The 15,650-nt window shown below is 40.2% G+C and overlaps 2 protein-coding genes across 5 annotated transcripts in view; one reads left to right on the top strand and one right to left on the bottom strand.

Annotated features, from left to right (window-relative positions):
- Window positions 1-15,650, top strand: part of CROT (carnitine O-octanoyltransferase) — a 104,288-nt gene that overhangs the window by 65,779 nt on the left and 22,859 nt on the right. The window contains exon 18 of one of the 2 annotated variants that reach the window (XM_082472497.1): window positions 1,721-2,046. The exons of the other annotated variant lie outside the window; for it this stretch is intronic. Within the exon in view, the coding sequence (XP_082328623.1) occupies window positions 1,721-1,784 (64 nt within the window). The 3' untranslated portion in view covers window positions 1,785-2,046. Of the gene's footprint in view, window positions 1-1,720; window positions 2,047-15,650 lie in introns of those variants that run through there. 2 annotated transcript variants of the gene reach the window in all.
- Window positions 1,692-15,650, bottom strand: part of ABCB4 (ATP binding cassette subfamily B member 4) — a 97,374-nt gene continuing 83,415 nt past the window's right edge. For all 3 annotated transcript variants that reach the window (XM_082472472.1, XM_082472470.1, XM_082472471.1), the window contains 2 exons: window positions 10,014-10,160; window positions 1,692-1,945 (listed from right to left, as the gene is read on the bottom strand). In XM_082472472.1, the coding sequence (XP_082328598.1) occupies window positions 1,742-1,945; window positions 10,014-10,160 (351 nt within the window). In that variant the 3' untranslated portion in view covers window positions 1,692-1,741. The remainder of the gene's footprint in view (window positions 1,946-10,013; window positions 10,161-15,650) is intronic.

Below are 15,650 nucleotides of genomic sequence, written 5' to 3' on the forward strand. Positions count from 1 at the left end.
TTCTGCAGCTTGTCTTTTCATTTTGTTTATAGTTTCCTTTGCTGTGCAAAACCCTGTAAATTTGAATGGGTCCCATTCATTTAGTTTTGTTTTTATTTCTATTGCCTTGGGAGACTGACCTAAGAAAACATTGGTACAAGTGATGTCAGAGAATGTTTTGCCTATTATCTCTTCGAGGAGTTTTATGGTGTCATGTCTTATGTTTAAGTCTTTAGGCCATTTTGAGTTTATTTTTGTATATGGTGTGAAGGTGTGTTCTAGCTTCATTGATTTACATGTGGCTGTTCAGCTTTCCCAGCATCACTTGCTGAAGAGACTTGTCTTTTTCCCATTGTATATTCTTGCCTCCTTTGTCAAAGATTAATTGACCATAGGCATGTGGGTTTATTTCTGGGCTCTCTATTCTGTTTCATTGATCCATATGTCTGTTTCTGTGCCAATACCATGCTGTTTTTTTTTTTTAAACCTTTACATTTAAGTACTTTTTAAAATTAATTAATTTACTTTTATTTTTGGCTGTGTTGGGTCTTCATTGCTGCAGGCGGGCTTTCTCTAGTAGCGGCAAGTGGGGGCTACTCCTAGTTGCGGTGCGTGGGCTTCTCATTGTGGTGGCTTCTCTTGTTGCGGAGCATGGGCTCCAGGCACGAGGGCTCAGTAGTTGTGGCTTGTGGGCTCTAGAGCGCAGTCTCAGTAGTTGTGGCACACGGGCTTAGTTGCTCTGTGGCATGTGTGATCTTCCCAGACCAGGGCTTGAACCCGTGTCCCCTGCACTGGCAGGTGGATTCTTAACCACTGCCCCACCAGGGAAGTTCCACCATGCTATTTTGATTACTGTAGCTTTGTAGTACTCTCTGAAGTCTGAGAGGGTTATGCCTCCTGGGTTGTTCTTTTTCTTCAGGATTGCTTTGGCAATTCTGTGTCTTTTATGGTTTCATATGAATTTTAGGATTATTTTAGTTCTGTGAAAAATGTCATGGGTAATTTGATAGGGATCGCATTGAATCTTAATTCTACAGTTTTATATACCTAAACTCTGCTCTTCACTTTCTCCATATGATTTTTAAATTTTTTTATTCAAGTATGGTTGATTTATAGTGTTTCAGGTGTACAGCAAAGTGATTCCGTTTTATATATATATATACATTTTTTTTTCAGGTTCTTTTCCATTATAGGTTATTTCAAGATATTGAATATTGTTCCCTGTGCTATACAGTAGACCCTTGCTGTTTATTTTTATATATAGTAGTGCATACCTGTTGATCTTAAATTCCAAATTTACCCCTCCCCCTTTCCCTTTTGCTAACCATAAGTTTGTTTTCTGAGTCTTTTTCTGTTTTGTAAATAAGTTCATTTGTATCATATTTCTTTTTTAGATTCCACATATAAGTGATATCATGTGGTATTTTTCTCTGACTTATTTCATTTAGTGTGATAATCTCTAGGTCCATCCATGTTGCTGCAAATGGTGTTACTTCATTCCTTTTTATGGTTGAGTGATATTCTCTCCATATGTTTTTGGTAACTCAGAGCTAGGCTGTTTTCACACTTCATCAAGCCAGATATTACTTTTAACTCCTAAATTTCAAATGCTGTAATATCCAACCCCAAATTGGATGTTCCAAATTGATATGGAATAAGATATACCTATATTTTATGATGACTTAGAAAAGAAGTCTCTAAATCAGAGAAAGTTGTAGAATGATTTGTATTTATTTTTAAGATACACTATAACAAGAGTTCATCAGTTCTGTGTCCCAGCCTGGACACTGACCATGGAGAAATAGATGCCTCTCTGTGCTAGCAGCTGCTGGTGTGTGCCGTGCTCCCTGACTTTGCCGTTCTCAATCACCACTATCAAGTCTGCATTCTGAATGGTGGACAGGCGGTGAGCGATCACGATGCAGGTACGGCCTTCTCGGGCTTTGTCCAGGGCTTCTTGGACAATCTATTGATAAATCAGAACAGAAGCCTTATCTTAAAAATTGTAGAAATAAGTTTTAACTGTAAAGGAAATCTAAATATTTTACCATCTGTACAAAAGAAAATTACCTTTCTTGTCTCATTTTGAATCTTTAGCTTTATGCATGTTTTTACATAATCCATCTTTTTTTTCACACACACACACTGTATTTTATTTTTACAAGAGATAAATAGACTGACACCAAGCATTGTAAATGGATGACCACAACAAAAGCAACAATGATTGCAATTACCAAACACGAAACACACTCATACTATGTCATAATATTGACATTCAGTCCAGTAATCCTCCACTGTAACAGCTCCTTTACTTTGCAGTGAAAATTGATTTGTATATTTTTTGCCTCTGAGTCCTTGTGGGATTTTTTTTTTTAATTCAAACAAAGTCACAAAAATTATAATCATCCTCATCAGTTCACTCACTCCCATGTAATTAATTTTTTTTTCATCTTGATCTTTTGTTAGCACTTTTATGAGTTCATCAGTTTTCCATTAGAGTTCTGAAAATGCTTATTCATTCACTTCAGCAGTATAGTCAGTTACCAGAAACGTGTACTTGTCAGAGTCTTTTCCATGAATTCCTTGAAGATGAAACCCTTTTATAGGAACATACTTGCAAAAGCATCAGAGTACACCCAGAACTGTCTGTAAATGACAAAAGACTTAAAAATGACCACGGTTAAAGATATGATGAAAGTTCATAATAATGCAGTTGACAAGGAAATTTAGCTATTTCTGAGATATACATTTTAAAGTAATAACTAGAATTATGACTTATAACATTATAGCAGAACATATAAGATTTTTAGAAATTTCATGTAATGTCTGAAACATTTATATTAACATATTTCCATACAAATAACCCAAAGAAAGTTTAGTATTAGTTGTTTTGTTTGTTTTCTTATACTGCAGGTTATTATTAGGCATCAATTTTATACACATCAGTGTATACATGTCAATCCCAATCGTCCAATTCATCCCACCACCATCCCCACCCCACTGCGGTTTTCCCCCCTTGGTGTCCATATGTCCATTCTCTACATCTGTGTCTCAACTTCTGCCTTGCAAACTGGCTCATCTGTACCATTATTCTAGGTTCCACATACATGCGTTAATATATGATATTTGTTTTTCTCTTTCTGACTTACTTCACTCTGTATGACAGTCTCTAGATCCGTCCACGTCTCAACAAATGACTCAATTTCGTTCCGTTTTATGGCTGAGTAGTATTCCATTGTATATATGTACCACAACTTCTGTATCCATTCATCTGTCGATGGGCATTTAGGTTGCTTCCATGACCTGGCTATTGTAAATAGTGCTGCAGTGAATATTGGGGTACATGTGTCTTTTTGAATTATGGTTTTCTCTGGATATATGCCCAGTAGTGGGATTGCTGGATCATATGGTAATTCTGTTTTTAGTTTTTTAAGGAACCTCCATACTGTTCTCCATAGTGGCTGTATCAATTTACATTCCCACCAACAGTGCAAGAGAGTTCCCTTTTCTCCACACCCTCTCCAGCATTTGCTGTTTGTAGATTTTTGGATGATGCCCATTCTAACTGGTGTGAGGTGATACCTCACTGTAGTTTTGATTTGCACTTCTCTAATAATTAGTGATGTTGAGCAGCTTTTCATGTGCTTCTTGGCCATCTGTATGTCTTCTTTGGAGAAATGTCTATTTAGGTCTTCTGCCCATTTTCAGATTGGGTTGTTTGTTTCTTTAATATTGAGCTGCATGAGCTGTTTATATATTTTGGAGATCAATCCTTTGTCCGTTGATTCATTTGCAAATATTTTCTCCCATTCTGAGGGTTGTCTTTTCGTCTTGTTTATGGTTTCCTTTGCTGTGCAAAAGCTTTGAAGTTTCATTAGGTCCCATCTGTTTATTTTTGTTTTTATTTCCATTACCCTGGGAGGTGGGTCAAAAAACACTTGCTGTGATTTATGTCAGAGTGTTCTTCCTATGTTTTCTTCTAAGAGTTTTATAGTGTCCAGTCTTACATTTAGGTCTTTAATCCATTTTGAGTTTATTTTTGTGTATGGTGTTAGGGAGTGTTCTAATTTCATTCTTTTACATGTAGCTGTCCAGTTTTCCCAGTACCACTTATTGAAGAGACTGTCTTTTCTCCATTGTATATCTTTGCCTCCTTTGTCATAGATTAGTTGACCATAGGTGCGTGGGTTTATCTCTGGGCTTTCTATCTTGTTCCATAGATCTATGTTTCTGTTTTTGTGCCAGTACCATATTGTCTTGATTACTGTAGCTTTGTAGTATAGCCTGAAGTCAGGGAGTCTGATTCCTCCAGCTCCATTTTTCTTCCCTCAAGACTGCTTTGGCTATTCGGGGTCTTTTGTGTCTCCATACAGATTTTAAGATGATTTGTTCTAGTTCCTTAAAAAATGCCATTGGTAATTTGATAGGGATTGCATTGAATCTGTAGATTGCTTTGGGTAGTATACTCATTTTCACAATATCGATTCTTCCAATCCAAGAACATGGTATATTTCTCCACCTGTTGGTATCATCTTTAATTTCTTTCATCAGTGTCTTATAGTTTTCTGCATACAGGTCTTTTGTCTCCCTAGGTAGGTTTATTCCTAGGTATTTTATTCTTTTGCTTGCATTGGTAAATGGGAGTGTTTCCATAATTTCTCTTTCAGATTTTTCATCATTAGTGTATAGGAATGCAAGAGATTTCTGTGCATTAATTTTGTATCCTGCAACTTTACCAAATTCATTGATTAGCTCTAGTAGTTTTCTGGTGGCAGTTTTAGGATTCTCTATGTATAGTATCATGTCAACTGCAAACAGTGACAGTTTTACTTCTTCTTTTCCAATTTGTATTCCTTTTATTTCTTTTTTTTCTCTGATGGCCATGGTTAAAACTTCCAAAACTATGTTGAATAATAGTGGTGACAGTGCACACCCTTGTCTTGTTCCTGACCTTAGAGGAAATGCTTTCAGCTTTTCACCATTGAGAATGATGTTTGCTGTGGGTTTGTCATATATGGCCTTTATTATGGTGAGGTAGGTTCCCTCTATGCCCACTTTCTGCAGAGTTTTTATCATAAATGCGTGTTGAATTTTGTTCAAAAGCTTTTTCTGCATCTATTGAGATGATCATATGGTTTTTATTCTTCAGTTTGTTAGTATGGTGTATCACATTGATTGATTTGCGTATATTGAAGAATCCTTGCATCCCTCGGCTAAATCCCACTTGATCATGGTGTATGATCCTTTTAATGTGTTGTTGGAGTGTGTTTGCTAGTATTTTGTTGAGGATTTTTGCATCTGGATTCATCAGTGATATTGGTCTGTAATTTTCTTTTTTTGTAGTATCTTTGTCTGGTTTTGGTATCAGGGTGATGGTGGCCTCGTAGAATGAGTTTGGGAGTGTTCCTTCCTCTGCAGTTTTTTGGAAGAGTTTGAGAAGGATGGGTGTTAGCTCTTCTCTAAATGTTTGATAGAATTCACTTGTGAAGCCATCTGGTCCTGGACTTTTGTTTGTTGGAAGATTCTTAATCACAGTTTCAATTTCATTACTTGTGATTGGTCTGTTCATATTTTCTATTTCTTCCTGGTTCAGTCTTGGAAGGTTATACCTTTCTAAGAATTTGTCCATTTCTTCCAGGTTGTCCATTTCTTCCAGGTTGTCCATTTTATTGGCACAGAGTTGCTTGTAGTAGTCTCTTAGGATGCTTTGTATTTCTGCGATGTCTGTTGTAACTTCTCCTTTTTCATTTCTAATTTTATTGATGTGAGTCCTCTCCCTCTTTTTCTTGATGAGTCTGGCCAATGGTTTATCAATTTTGTTTATCTTCTCAAAGAACCAGCTTTTAGTTTCATTGATCTTTGCTATTGTTTTCTTTTTTTCTATTTCATTTATTTCTGCTCTGATCTTTATGATTTCTTTCCTTCTGCTAACTTTGGGTTTTGTTTATTCTTCTTTCTCTAGTTCCTTTAGGTGTAAGGTTGGATTGTTTACTTGAGATATTTCTTGTTTCTTGAGGTAGTCTTGTATAGCTATAAACTTCCCTCTTAGAACTGCTTTTGCTGCATCCCATAGGTTTTAGATCATCGTGTTTTCATTGTCATTTGTCTCTAGGTATTTTTTGATTTCCTCTTTGATTTCTTCAGTGATCTCTTCGTTATTTAGTAACATATTGTTTAGCCTCCATGTGTTTGTGTTTTTTAAGTTTTTTCCCCTGTAATTCATTTCTAATCTCATAGTGTTGTGGTCAGAAAAGATGTTTGATATTTCAATTTTCTTAAATTTACTGAGGCTTGATTTGTGACCCAAGATGTGATCTGTCCTGGAGAATGTTCTGTGCGCACTTGAGAAAAAAGTGTAGTCTGCTGTTTTTGGATGGAATATCCTATAAATATCAATTAAATCTAGCTGGTCTATTGTGTCATTTAAAGCTTCTGTTTCCTTATTTATTTTCATTTTGGATGATCTGTCCATTGGTGTAAGTGAGGTGTTAAAGTCCCCCACTATTATTGTGTTACTGTCAATTTCCTCTTTTATAGCTGTTAGCAGTTGCCTTATGTATTGAGGTGCCCCTATGTTGGGTGCATATATATTTATAATTGTTATATCTTCTTCTTGGATTGATCCCTTGATCATTATGTAATGCCCTTCCTTGTCTCTTGTAACATTCTTTATTTTAAAGTCTATTTTATCTGATATGAGTATAGCTACTCCAGCTTTCTTTTGATTTCCATTTGCATGGAATATCTTTTTCCATCCCCTTACTTTCACTCTGTATGTGTCCCTAGGTCTGAAGTGGGTCTCTTGTAGACAGCATATAGATGGGTCTTGTTTTTGTATCCATTCAGCAAGCCTGTGTCTTTTGGTTGGAGCATTTAATCCATTCACGTTTAAGATAATTATTGATATGTATGTTCCTATTACCATTTTCTTAATTGTTTTGGGTTTGTTTTTGTAGGTCCTTTTCTTCTCTTGTGTTTCCCACTTAGAGAAGTTCCTTTAGCATTTGTTGTAGAGCTGGTTTGGTGGTGCTGAATTCTCTTAGCTTTTGCTTGTCTGTAAAGCTTTTGATTTCTCCATCAAATCTGAATGAGATCCTTGCTGGGTAGAGTAATCTTGGTTGTAGGCTGTTCCCTTTCATCACTTTAAGTATATCATGCCACTCCCTTCTGGCTTGTAGAGTTTCTGCTGAGAAATCAGCTGTTAACCTTATGGGAGTTCCCTTGTATGTTATTTGACGTTTTTCCCTTGTTGCTTTCAATAATTTTGCTTTGTCTTTAATTTTTGTCAATTTGATTACTATGTGTCTTGGTGTGTTTCTCCTTGGGTTTATCCTGTCTGGGACTCTCTGCGCTTCCTGGACTTGGGTGGCTATTTCCTTTCCCACGTTGGGGAAGTTTTCAACTATAATCTCTTCAAATATTTTCTCTGATCCTTTCTCTCGCTCTTCTCCTTCTGGGACCCCTATAATGCGAATGTTGTTGTGTTTAATGTTGTTCCAGAGGTCTCTTAGGCTGTCTTCATTTCTTTTCATTCTTTTTTCTTTAGTCTGTTCCACAGCAGTGAATGCCACCATTCTGTCTTCCAGGTCACTTATCCATTCTTCTGCCTCAGTTATTCTGCTATTGATTCCTTCTAGTGTAGTTTTCATTTCAGTTATTGTATTGTTCATCTGTTTGTTTGTTCTTTAATTCTTCTAGTTGTTTGTTAAACATTTCTTGCATCTTCTCGATCTTTGCCTCCATTCTTTTTCCGAGGTCCTGGATCATCTTCACTATCATTATTCTGAATTCTTTTTTCTGGAAGGTTGCCTATCTCCACTTCATTTAGTTGTTTTTCTGGGGGTTTATCTTATTCCTTCATCTGGTATATAGCCCTCTGCCTTTTCATCTGGTCTGTCTTTTTGTGAATGTGGTTTTTGTTCCACAGGCTGCAGGATTGTAGTTCTTCTTGCTTCTGCTGTCTGCCCTCTGGTGGATGAGGCTATCTAAGAGGCTTGTGCAAGTTTCCTGATGGGAGGGACTGGTGGTGGGTAGCTACATAATCCATCTTGCATATAGTTATGTTCTTTATAAGAAAAATGGATTCTCACACTAGTCACAAAATGATTTAAACTTAACTACTTCACTTTTGAGTATTTTATTTCCCAGTTTTTCCATTATTAATGTGCTGAAGCAAATGAAAAGTGCAAAAAATAACATTACTTTTTTTGTTTATACAAGTAATATGTGGTCATTTTTGAAAATTTGGAAAATGCTGGAAGGGATTTCATAAAAATATTCTACCTCAAAATAACCGCTATCTACTTTTGTTTACTTTTTCTGTGCTTGCCTATTTTTAAAAATTTTATTGAAATAGAGTTGATTTACAGTGGTGTGTTAGTTTCAGGTGTACAGCAGAGTAATTCAGTTATACATATACATGTATCTATTCTTTTTGAAATTCTTTTCTCATATAGGTTATTACAGAATATTGAGTATAGTTGCCTGTGCTATACAGTAGGTCCTTGTTGGTTATCTATTTTATATAGTAGTATGTACACTTTTAAACCAGACTAATTTATCCCTCCCCTCCTTTCCCCTTTGGCAACCATAAGTTTATTTTCTATGTCTGTGAGTCTATTTCTGTTTTGTGAATAAGTTCCTTTGTATCAGTTTTAAATTAGATTCCACATTTGAGTGATATCATAATGGTATTTGTCTTTCTCTGACTTAACTTCACTTAGTATAATAATCTCTAGGTCCATCCATGTTGCTGCAAATGGCATTATTTTGTTCTTTTTTATGGCTGAGTAGCATTCCATTGTATATATGTACCACATCTTCTTTATCCATTCGTCTGTCAATGGACATTTAGGTTGCTTCCATATCCTGGCTATTGTAAACTGTGCTGCAATGAACATTGGGGTGCATGTATACTTTCAGAGCATGTTTTTCTCCAGATATATGCCCAGGAGTGGGATTGCTGGGTCATGTGGTAGTTCTAATTTTAGTTTTTTAAGGAACCTGCATACTGTTCTCCATAATGGTTGTACCAATTTACATTCTCACCAACAGTGTAGGAGAGTTCCCTTTTCTCCACACCCTCTCCAGTATTTGTTATTTGTAGACTTTTTTTTTTTAATAAATAAAATTTTATTTATTTTATTTATTTATTTATGTATGGATGGCTGTGTTGGGTCTTTGTTGCTGCATGCAGGCTTTCTCTAGTTGTGGCAAGCAGAGGCTACTCTTCCTTGCGGTGCACGGGCTTCTCATTGCGGTGGCTTCTATTGTTGCAGAGCATGGGCTTTAGGTGCGCAGGCTTCAGTAGTTGTGGCACACAGGCTGTTGCTCTGCAGCATGTGGGATCTTCCAGGACCAGGGATCAAACTTGTGTCCCCTGCATTGGCAGGTGGATTCTTAACCACTGTGCCACTAGGGAAGTCCCTGTTGACTTCTTGATGATGGCCATTCTGACCAATGTGAGGTGGTACCTCACTGTAGTTTTGATTTGCATTTCTCCATTAATTAGTGATGTGGAGCATCTTTTCATGTGCTTGTTGGCCATCTGTATGTCTTCTTTGGAGAAATAACTATTTAGGTCTTCTGCCCATTTCTTTTTTTTTTTTTAAAATTAATTTATTTTTGGCTGTGTTGGGTCTTCATTTCTGTGCGAGGGCTTTCTCTAGTTGTGGCAAGTGAGGGCCACTCTTCATCGCGGTGCGCGGGCCTCTCACTGTCGCGGCCTCTCTTGTTGCGGAGCACAGGCTCCAGACGCGCAGGCTCAGTAGTTGTGGCTCACAGGCCTAGTTGCTCTGTGGCATGTGGGATCTTCCCAGACCAGGGCTCGAACCCATGTTCCCTGCATTGGCAGGCAGATTCTCAACCACTGTGCCACCAGGGAAGCCCTGCCCATTTCTTGATTGGGTTTTTTTTTTTCTCCTGGATATTGAGCTGCATGAGCTGTTTGTGTGTTTATCTGTTTTTTTCATGGTTGACTGCACAAAGAAGTTCTATTTTATAAATTAAATGGGACATGAGGTAGGAGGCCATACCTTTTCACTTTCAGTATCCAGAGCTGACGTAGCTTCATCCAACAGTAGGATTTGGGGGTGTCGGATGAGGGCTCGGGCAATAGCAATCCTCTGTTTTTGACCTCCTGAAAGCTGAGTCCCCTTATCTCCCACTCTTGTTTCATATTTCTGCAAGTTAGCCATTAATAAAGTTAATAAAGTTCTAGCTCAGAAAAATTCTAATGACATATTGAATAAACTTTTACTTCTTAACACTTGATAGTTCTAATTATAAGAAAAAATTACTTAGAATCACTAAAAAGTTTCTGTAATGACTACCAAGTTGTCCATTTAATTTTTTTTTAACAGGACATTCATTTTCAAAATCAAACTAGAAAATTAATGACCTTAGTTTTCAATGGTATGCTGCAACAAATTCTCCAGTTCCTACCATTATCAAAATGTCAGTTGATCTGCTATCATTGGAGTCCTAAAATGGTTACATGTTAATGTTTAAGGTATAACATTTTAATTTTATTTATTTTTTTAAAATTATTATTTATTTATTTATTTATTTTTATTATATTTTTGGCTGTGTTGGGTCTTCTTTTCTGTGCGAGGGCTTCCTCTAGCTGCGGCAAGCAGGGGCCATTCCTCATCGCGGTGCGCAGGCCTCTCACTATCGTGGCCTCTCTTGTTGCAGAGCACAGGCTCCAGACGTGCAGGCTCAGTAACTGTGGCTCACGGACCTAGTTGCTCCGCGGCATGTGGGATCTCCCCAGACCAGGGCTTGAACCCATGTCCCCTGCATTAGCAGGCAGATTCTCAACCACTGCGCCACCAGGGAAGCCCTAAGGTATAACATTTTTAATTTGAAATATTCACATGACCCACATGGAGCCTACTTTATTCTTTTTTAAACTCATTCATTCACTTAAATATTTACCAGCTACCTATTATGCCAGAACTGTGGGAAGTATAAAAATGAATCTGTCTCTGTTCTTACACTTAAGGAATATATAATCAAGAGAAAAAAATACATACACAGCACTCAATATAAGATCAAGTTACTAGTCACTGTGAAAATTGTTTCACTGAATTCTTACTTTTCAAATCCATATTGATTTCACTGCAATTTGGCTATAGTCATAGCTGCTTTAATGAGGTAATAAATAGGGAGTGTTGGGGACCGTGGAAATTGGAGAGTACAGGTCCTCTCCAAAGAAATAAAACACTAAAGAAAAACAATGTTATATCAAAATAAACTCAAAATGGAGTGTGAAATTAAAAGTAAAATGTAAAACCATAAATTTAGAAAATAAACGGTGGAGAAAAATCTTCAGGACCAAGGGCTAGGCAAAGAGTTCTCAGACTTACCATCAAAAGCACAGTCTGTAAAAGGAAAAAATGAATTGGACCTCATCAAAATTAAAAACCGAAGCTCTGAAAAAAACCCTGTTAAAAGGATGAAAAAATAAGCTACAAACTGGGAGAAAATATTTGCAAACTACATTTTCAACACAGGACTAGTAACATGAATATATAAAAATCTGTCAAAACTCAACAGTAAAAAATAATCCAATTAGAAAATGGGCAAAAGACATGAAAAGACATTTCACCAAAGAGGAAATACAGATGGCAAATAATTATATAAAAAATGTTCAACGTCCTCTGCCATTCGGAAATGCAAATTAAAACCACAGTAAGATATCACTATACACCTATCAGGATGGTAGAAAAAATAGTGGCAACAGCAAATGTTGGCAAAGATTCAGAGCAACTGTATCCCTCATACTGGCTGGTGGGAAAATGAAATGGCAAAGCCACCTTGGAAAACAGTTTAGCAGTTTCTTATAAAATTAAACAAGCAATTACCATATGGTCTAGCAATTGTGCTCCTGGGCATTTATCGCAGAGAAATAAAAATTTAGGGTCACACTAAAACCTGTACACAAGTATTTATAGCAGCTTTACTCTCTTAATAGCCCAAACGGAAACAACCTAGATGTGCTTCAACAGGTGACTAGTTAAAAAAGCTGAGGACCATATAGTAGCTCTATTTTTACTTTTTGTAAGGAACCTCCATACTGCCCTCCATAGTGGCTGTACCAATCTACATTCCCACCAACAGTGCAAGAGGGTTCCCTTTTCTCTGCAAAACAGGAATAGAGTTACAGATGTAGAAAATAAACTTATGGTTACCAGCGGGTAAGGGGAGGGGGATAAATTGGGAGATTGGGATTGACACATACACACTACTATATATAAAATCGATAACTGATTAGGACCTACTATATAGCACAGGGAACTCTACTCAGTACTCAGTAATGGCCTACATGGGAAAAGAATCTAAAAGAGTGGATAAATGTATATGTATAAGTGATTCACTTTGCTGTACACCAGAAACTAACACAGCATTGTAAATCAACTATACCCCAATAAAAATTTAAAAAGCTGCGGGTCATCCAGACCATGGATCCACCCGACTCAGCAATAAAAAGGCATGAACTACAGTTATACACAACAGCTTCAGGGAATTATGCTGAGGGAAAAAGCTAATCTCACAAGGTTATATACTGTACATATGTTTACATAACATTCTTAAAAGTATAAGATTGCAGAAATGGAGGACAGTTAGTGGTTGCCAGGGGTCGTGGGGAGTAAGGGCAGGGAAGAGGGGTGTATGGCTATAAAAGGGCAACATGAAGAATCTGTGGTGATGAAAACGTTCCATATCTTGACAGGGGTAGTGGATACATGAGTCTACACATGCAATAAAATTGCATAGAACTACAAACGTATACAAATGCAGAGAAGTATAATAAAACTGGGGAAGGGCTTCCCTGGTGGCGCAGTGGTTGGGAGTCTGCCTGCCAATGCAGGGGACACGGGTTCGAGCCCTGGTCTGGGACGATCCCACATGCCGCGGAGCGACTGGGCCCGTGAGCCACAATTGCTGAGCCTGCGCGTCTGGAGCCTGTGCTCCGCAACAAGAGAGGCTGCAACAGTGAGAGGCCTGCGCACCGCGATGAAGAGTGGCCCCCGCTTGCTGCAACTAGAGAAAGCCCTCGCACAGAAACGAAGACCCAACACACAGCCATAAATAAATAAATAAATAAAATTTAAAACAAAAAAAAACTGGGAGGGAGGAGAGAAGATGGCGGAAGAGTAAGATGCGGAGATCACCTTCCTTCCCACAGATACAGTAGAAATACATCTACACATGGAACTGCTCCTACAGAACACCCACTGAATGCTGGCAGAAAACGTCAGACCTCCCAAAAGGCAAGAAACTCCCCCTGTACTTGGGTAGGGCAAAAGAAAAAAAGAAATAACAGAGACAAAAGAATAGGGACGGGACCTGCACCAGTGGGAGGGAGCCGTGAAGGAGGAAAGATTTCCACGCACTAGGAAGCCCCTTCGCGGGCAGAGACTGCGGGTGGCAGAGGGGGGAAGCTTCGGAGCCACGGAGGAGAGCGCAGCCACAGGGGTGCGGAGGGCAAAGCGGAGAGGTTCCCGCACGGAGGAGCGGTGCCAACCAGCACTCACCAGCCCGGGAGGCTTGTCTGATCACCTGCAGGGGCGGGCGGGGCTGGGAGCTGAGGCTCGGGCTTTGGTCGGATCCCAGGGAGAGGACCGGGGTTGGCTGCGTGAACACAGCCTGAAGGGGTTAGTGCACCACAGCTAGCCGGGAGGGAGTCCGGGAAAAAGTCTGCAGCTGCCGAAGAGGCAAGAGACTTTTTCTTCCCTCTTTGTTTCCTGGTGCGCGAGGAGAGGGGATTCAGAGCGCCGCCTAAACGAGCTCCAGAGACGGGCGCGAGCCGCGGCTATCAGCACGGATCCCACAGCAACAGGGGCACAGAGGAAAAAACGGAGAGATTCCCGCACAGAGGCTCGGTGCCGAGCAGCACTCAGCAGCCCGAGAGGCTTGTCTGCTCACCTGCCGGGGCGGGCGGGGCTGGGAGCTGAGGCTCAGGCTTCGGTTGGATCGCAGGGAGAGGACTGGGGTTGGCAGCGTGAACACAGCCTGAAGGGGTTAGCGCACCACAGCTGGCTGGGAGGGAGACTGGGAAAAAGTCTGCAGCTGCCGAAGAGGCAAGAGACTTTTTCCTGTCTCTTTGTTTCGCGGCGCGCAAGGAGAGGGGATTCAGAGCGCCGCCTAAACAAACTCCAGAGACGGGCGCGAGCCGCAGCAATCAGCATGGGCCCCAGAGACGGGCGTGAGACGCTAAGTCTGCTGCCGCCGCCAAAAAGCCTGTGTGCGAGCACAGGTCACTCTCCCCACTGCCCCTCCCGGGAGCCGGTGCAGCCCGCCACTGCCAGGGTCCCGTGATCCGGGGACAACTTTCCCAGGAGAACGCACTGCGCACCTCAGGCTGCTGCAACGTCACGCTGGCCTCTGCCGCCGCAGGCTCGCCCCGCCTCCTCTGTACCCCTCCCTCCCCCCGGCCTGAGTGAGCCAGAGCCCCCAAAGCAGCTGCTCCTTTAACCCCGTCCTGTGTGGGTGGGAACAGACGCCCTCAGGCGACCTACACGCAGAGGCGGGTCCAAATCCAAAGCTGAACCCCGGGAGCTGTGCGAACAAAGAAGAGAAAGGGAAATCTCTCCCAGCAGCCTCAGGAGCAGTGGATTAAAGCTCCACAAACAACTTGATGTGCCTGCATCTGTGAATACCTGAATAGACAACGAATCATCCCAAATTCAGGAGGTGGACTTTCGGAGCAGGATATATTAATTTCTCCCCTTTTCCTTTTTTTGTGAGTGTATATGTATATGCTTCTGGGTGCGATTTTGTCTGTATAGCTTTGCTTTATAATAGCTTTATTTTACTTCACTGTATTATAGCCCCTTTCCTTCTTTCTTTCTATTTTTTCTCCCTTTTACTCTGAGCCGTGTGGATGAAAGGCTCTTGGTGCTCCAGCCAGGCATCAGGGCCGTGCCTCTGAGGTGGGAGAGCCAACTTCAGGACACTGGTCCACAAGAGACCTCCCAGCTCCACGTAATACCAAACGGCAAAAATCTCTCAGAGATCTCCATCTCAACATCAAGACCCAGCTTCATTCAACGACCAGCAAGCTACAGTGCTGGACACCCTATGCCAAACAACTAGCAAGACAGGAACACAGCCCCATCCATTAGCAGAGAGGCTGCCTAAATCATAATAAGGCCACAGACACCCCAAAATACACCACCAGACGTGGACGTGCCCACCAGAAAGACAAGATCCAGCCTCATCCACCAGAACTCAGGCACTAGTTCCCTCCACCAGGAAGCCTACACAACCCACTGAACCAACCTTAGCCACTGGGGACAGATACCAAAAACAACGGGAACTACGAACCTGCAGCCTGTGAAAAGGAGACCCCAAACACAGTAAGATAAACAAAATGAGACGACAGAAAAACACACAGCAGGTGAAGGAGCAGGGTCAAAACACACCAGACCTAACAAATGAAGAGGAAATAGGTAGTCTACCTGAGAAAGAATTCAGAATAATGATAGAAAGGATGATCCAAAATCTTGGAAATAGAATAGACAAAATGCGAGAAACATTTAACAAGGACGTAGAAGAACTAAAGAGGAACCAAGCAATGATGAAAAGCACAATAAATGAAATTAAAAATACTCTAGATGGGATCAATAGCAGAATAACTGAGGCAGAAGAAAGGATAAGTGACC

This window comes from Balaenoptera physalus, assembly GCF_965194825.1.
Source record: "Balaenoptera physalus genome assembly, chromosome: 8".
Taxonomy (NCBI): domain Eukaryota; kingdom Metazoa; phylum Chordata; class Mammalia; order Artiodactyla; family Balaenopteridae; genus Balaenoptera; species Balaenoptera physalus.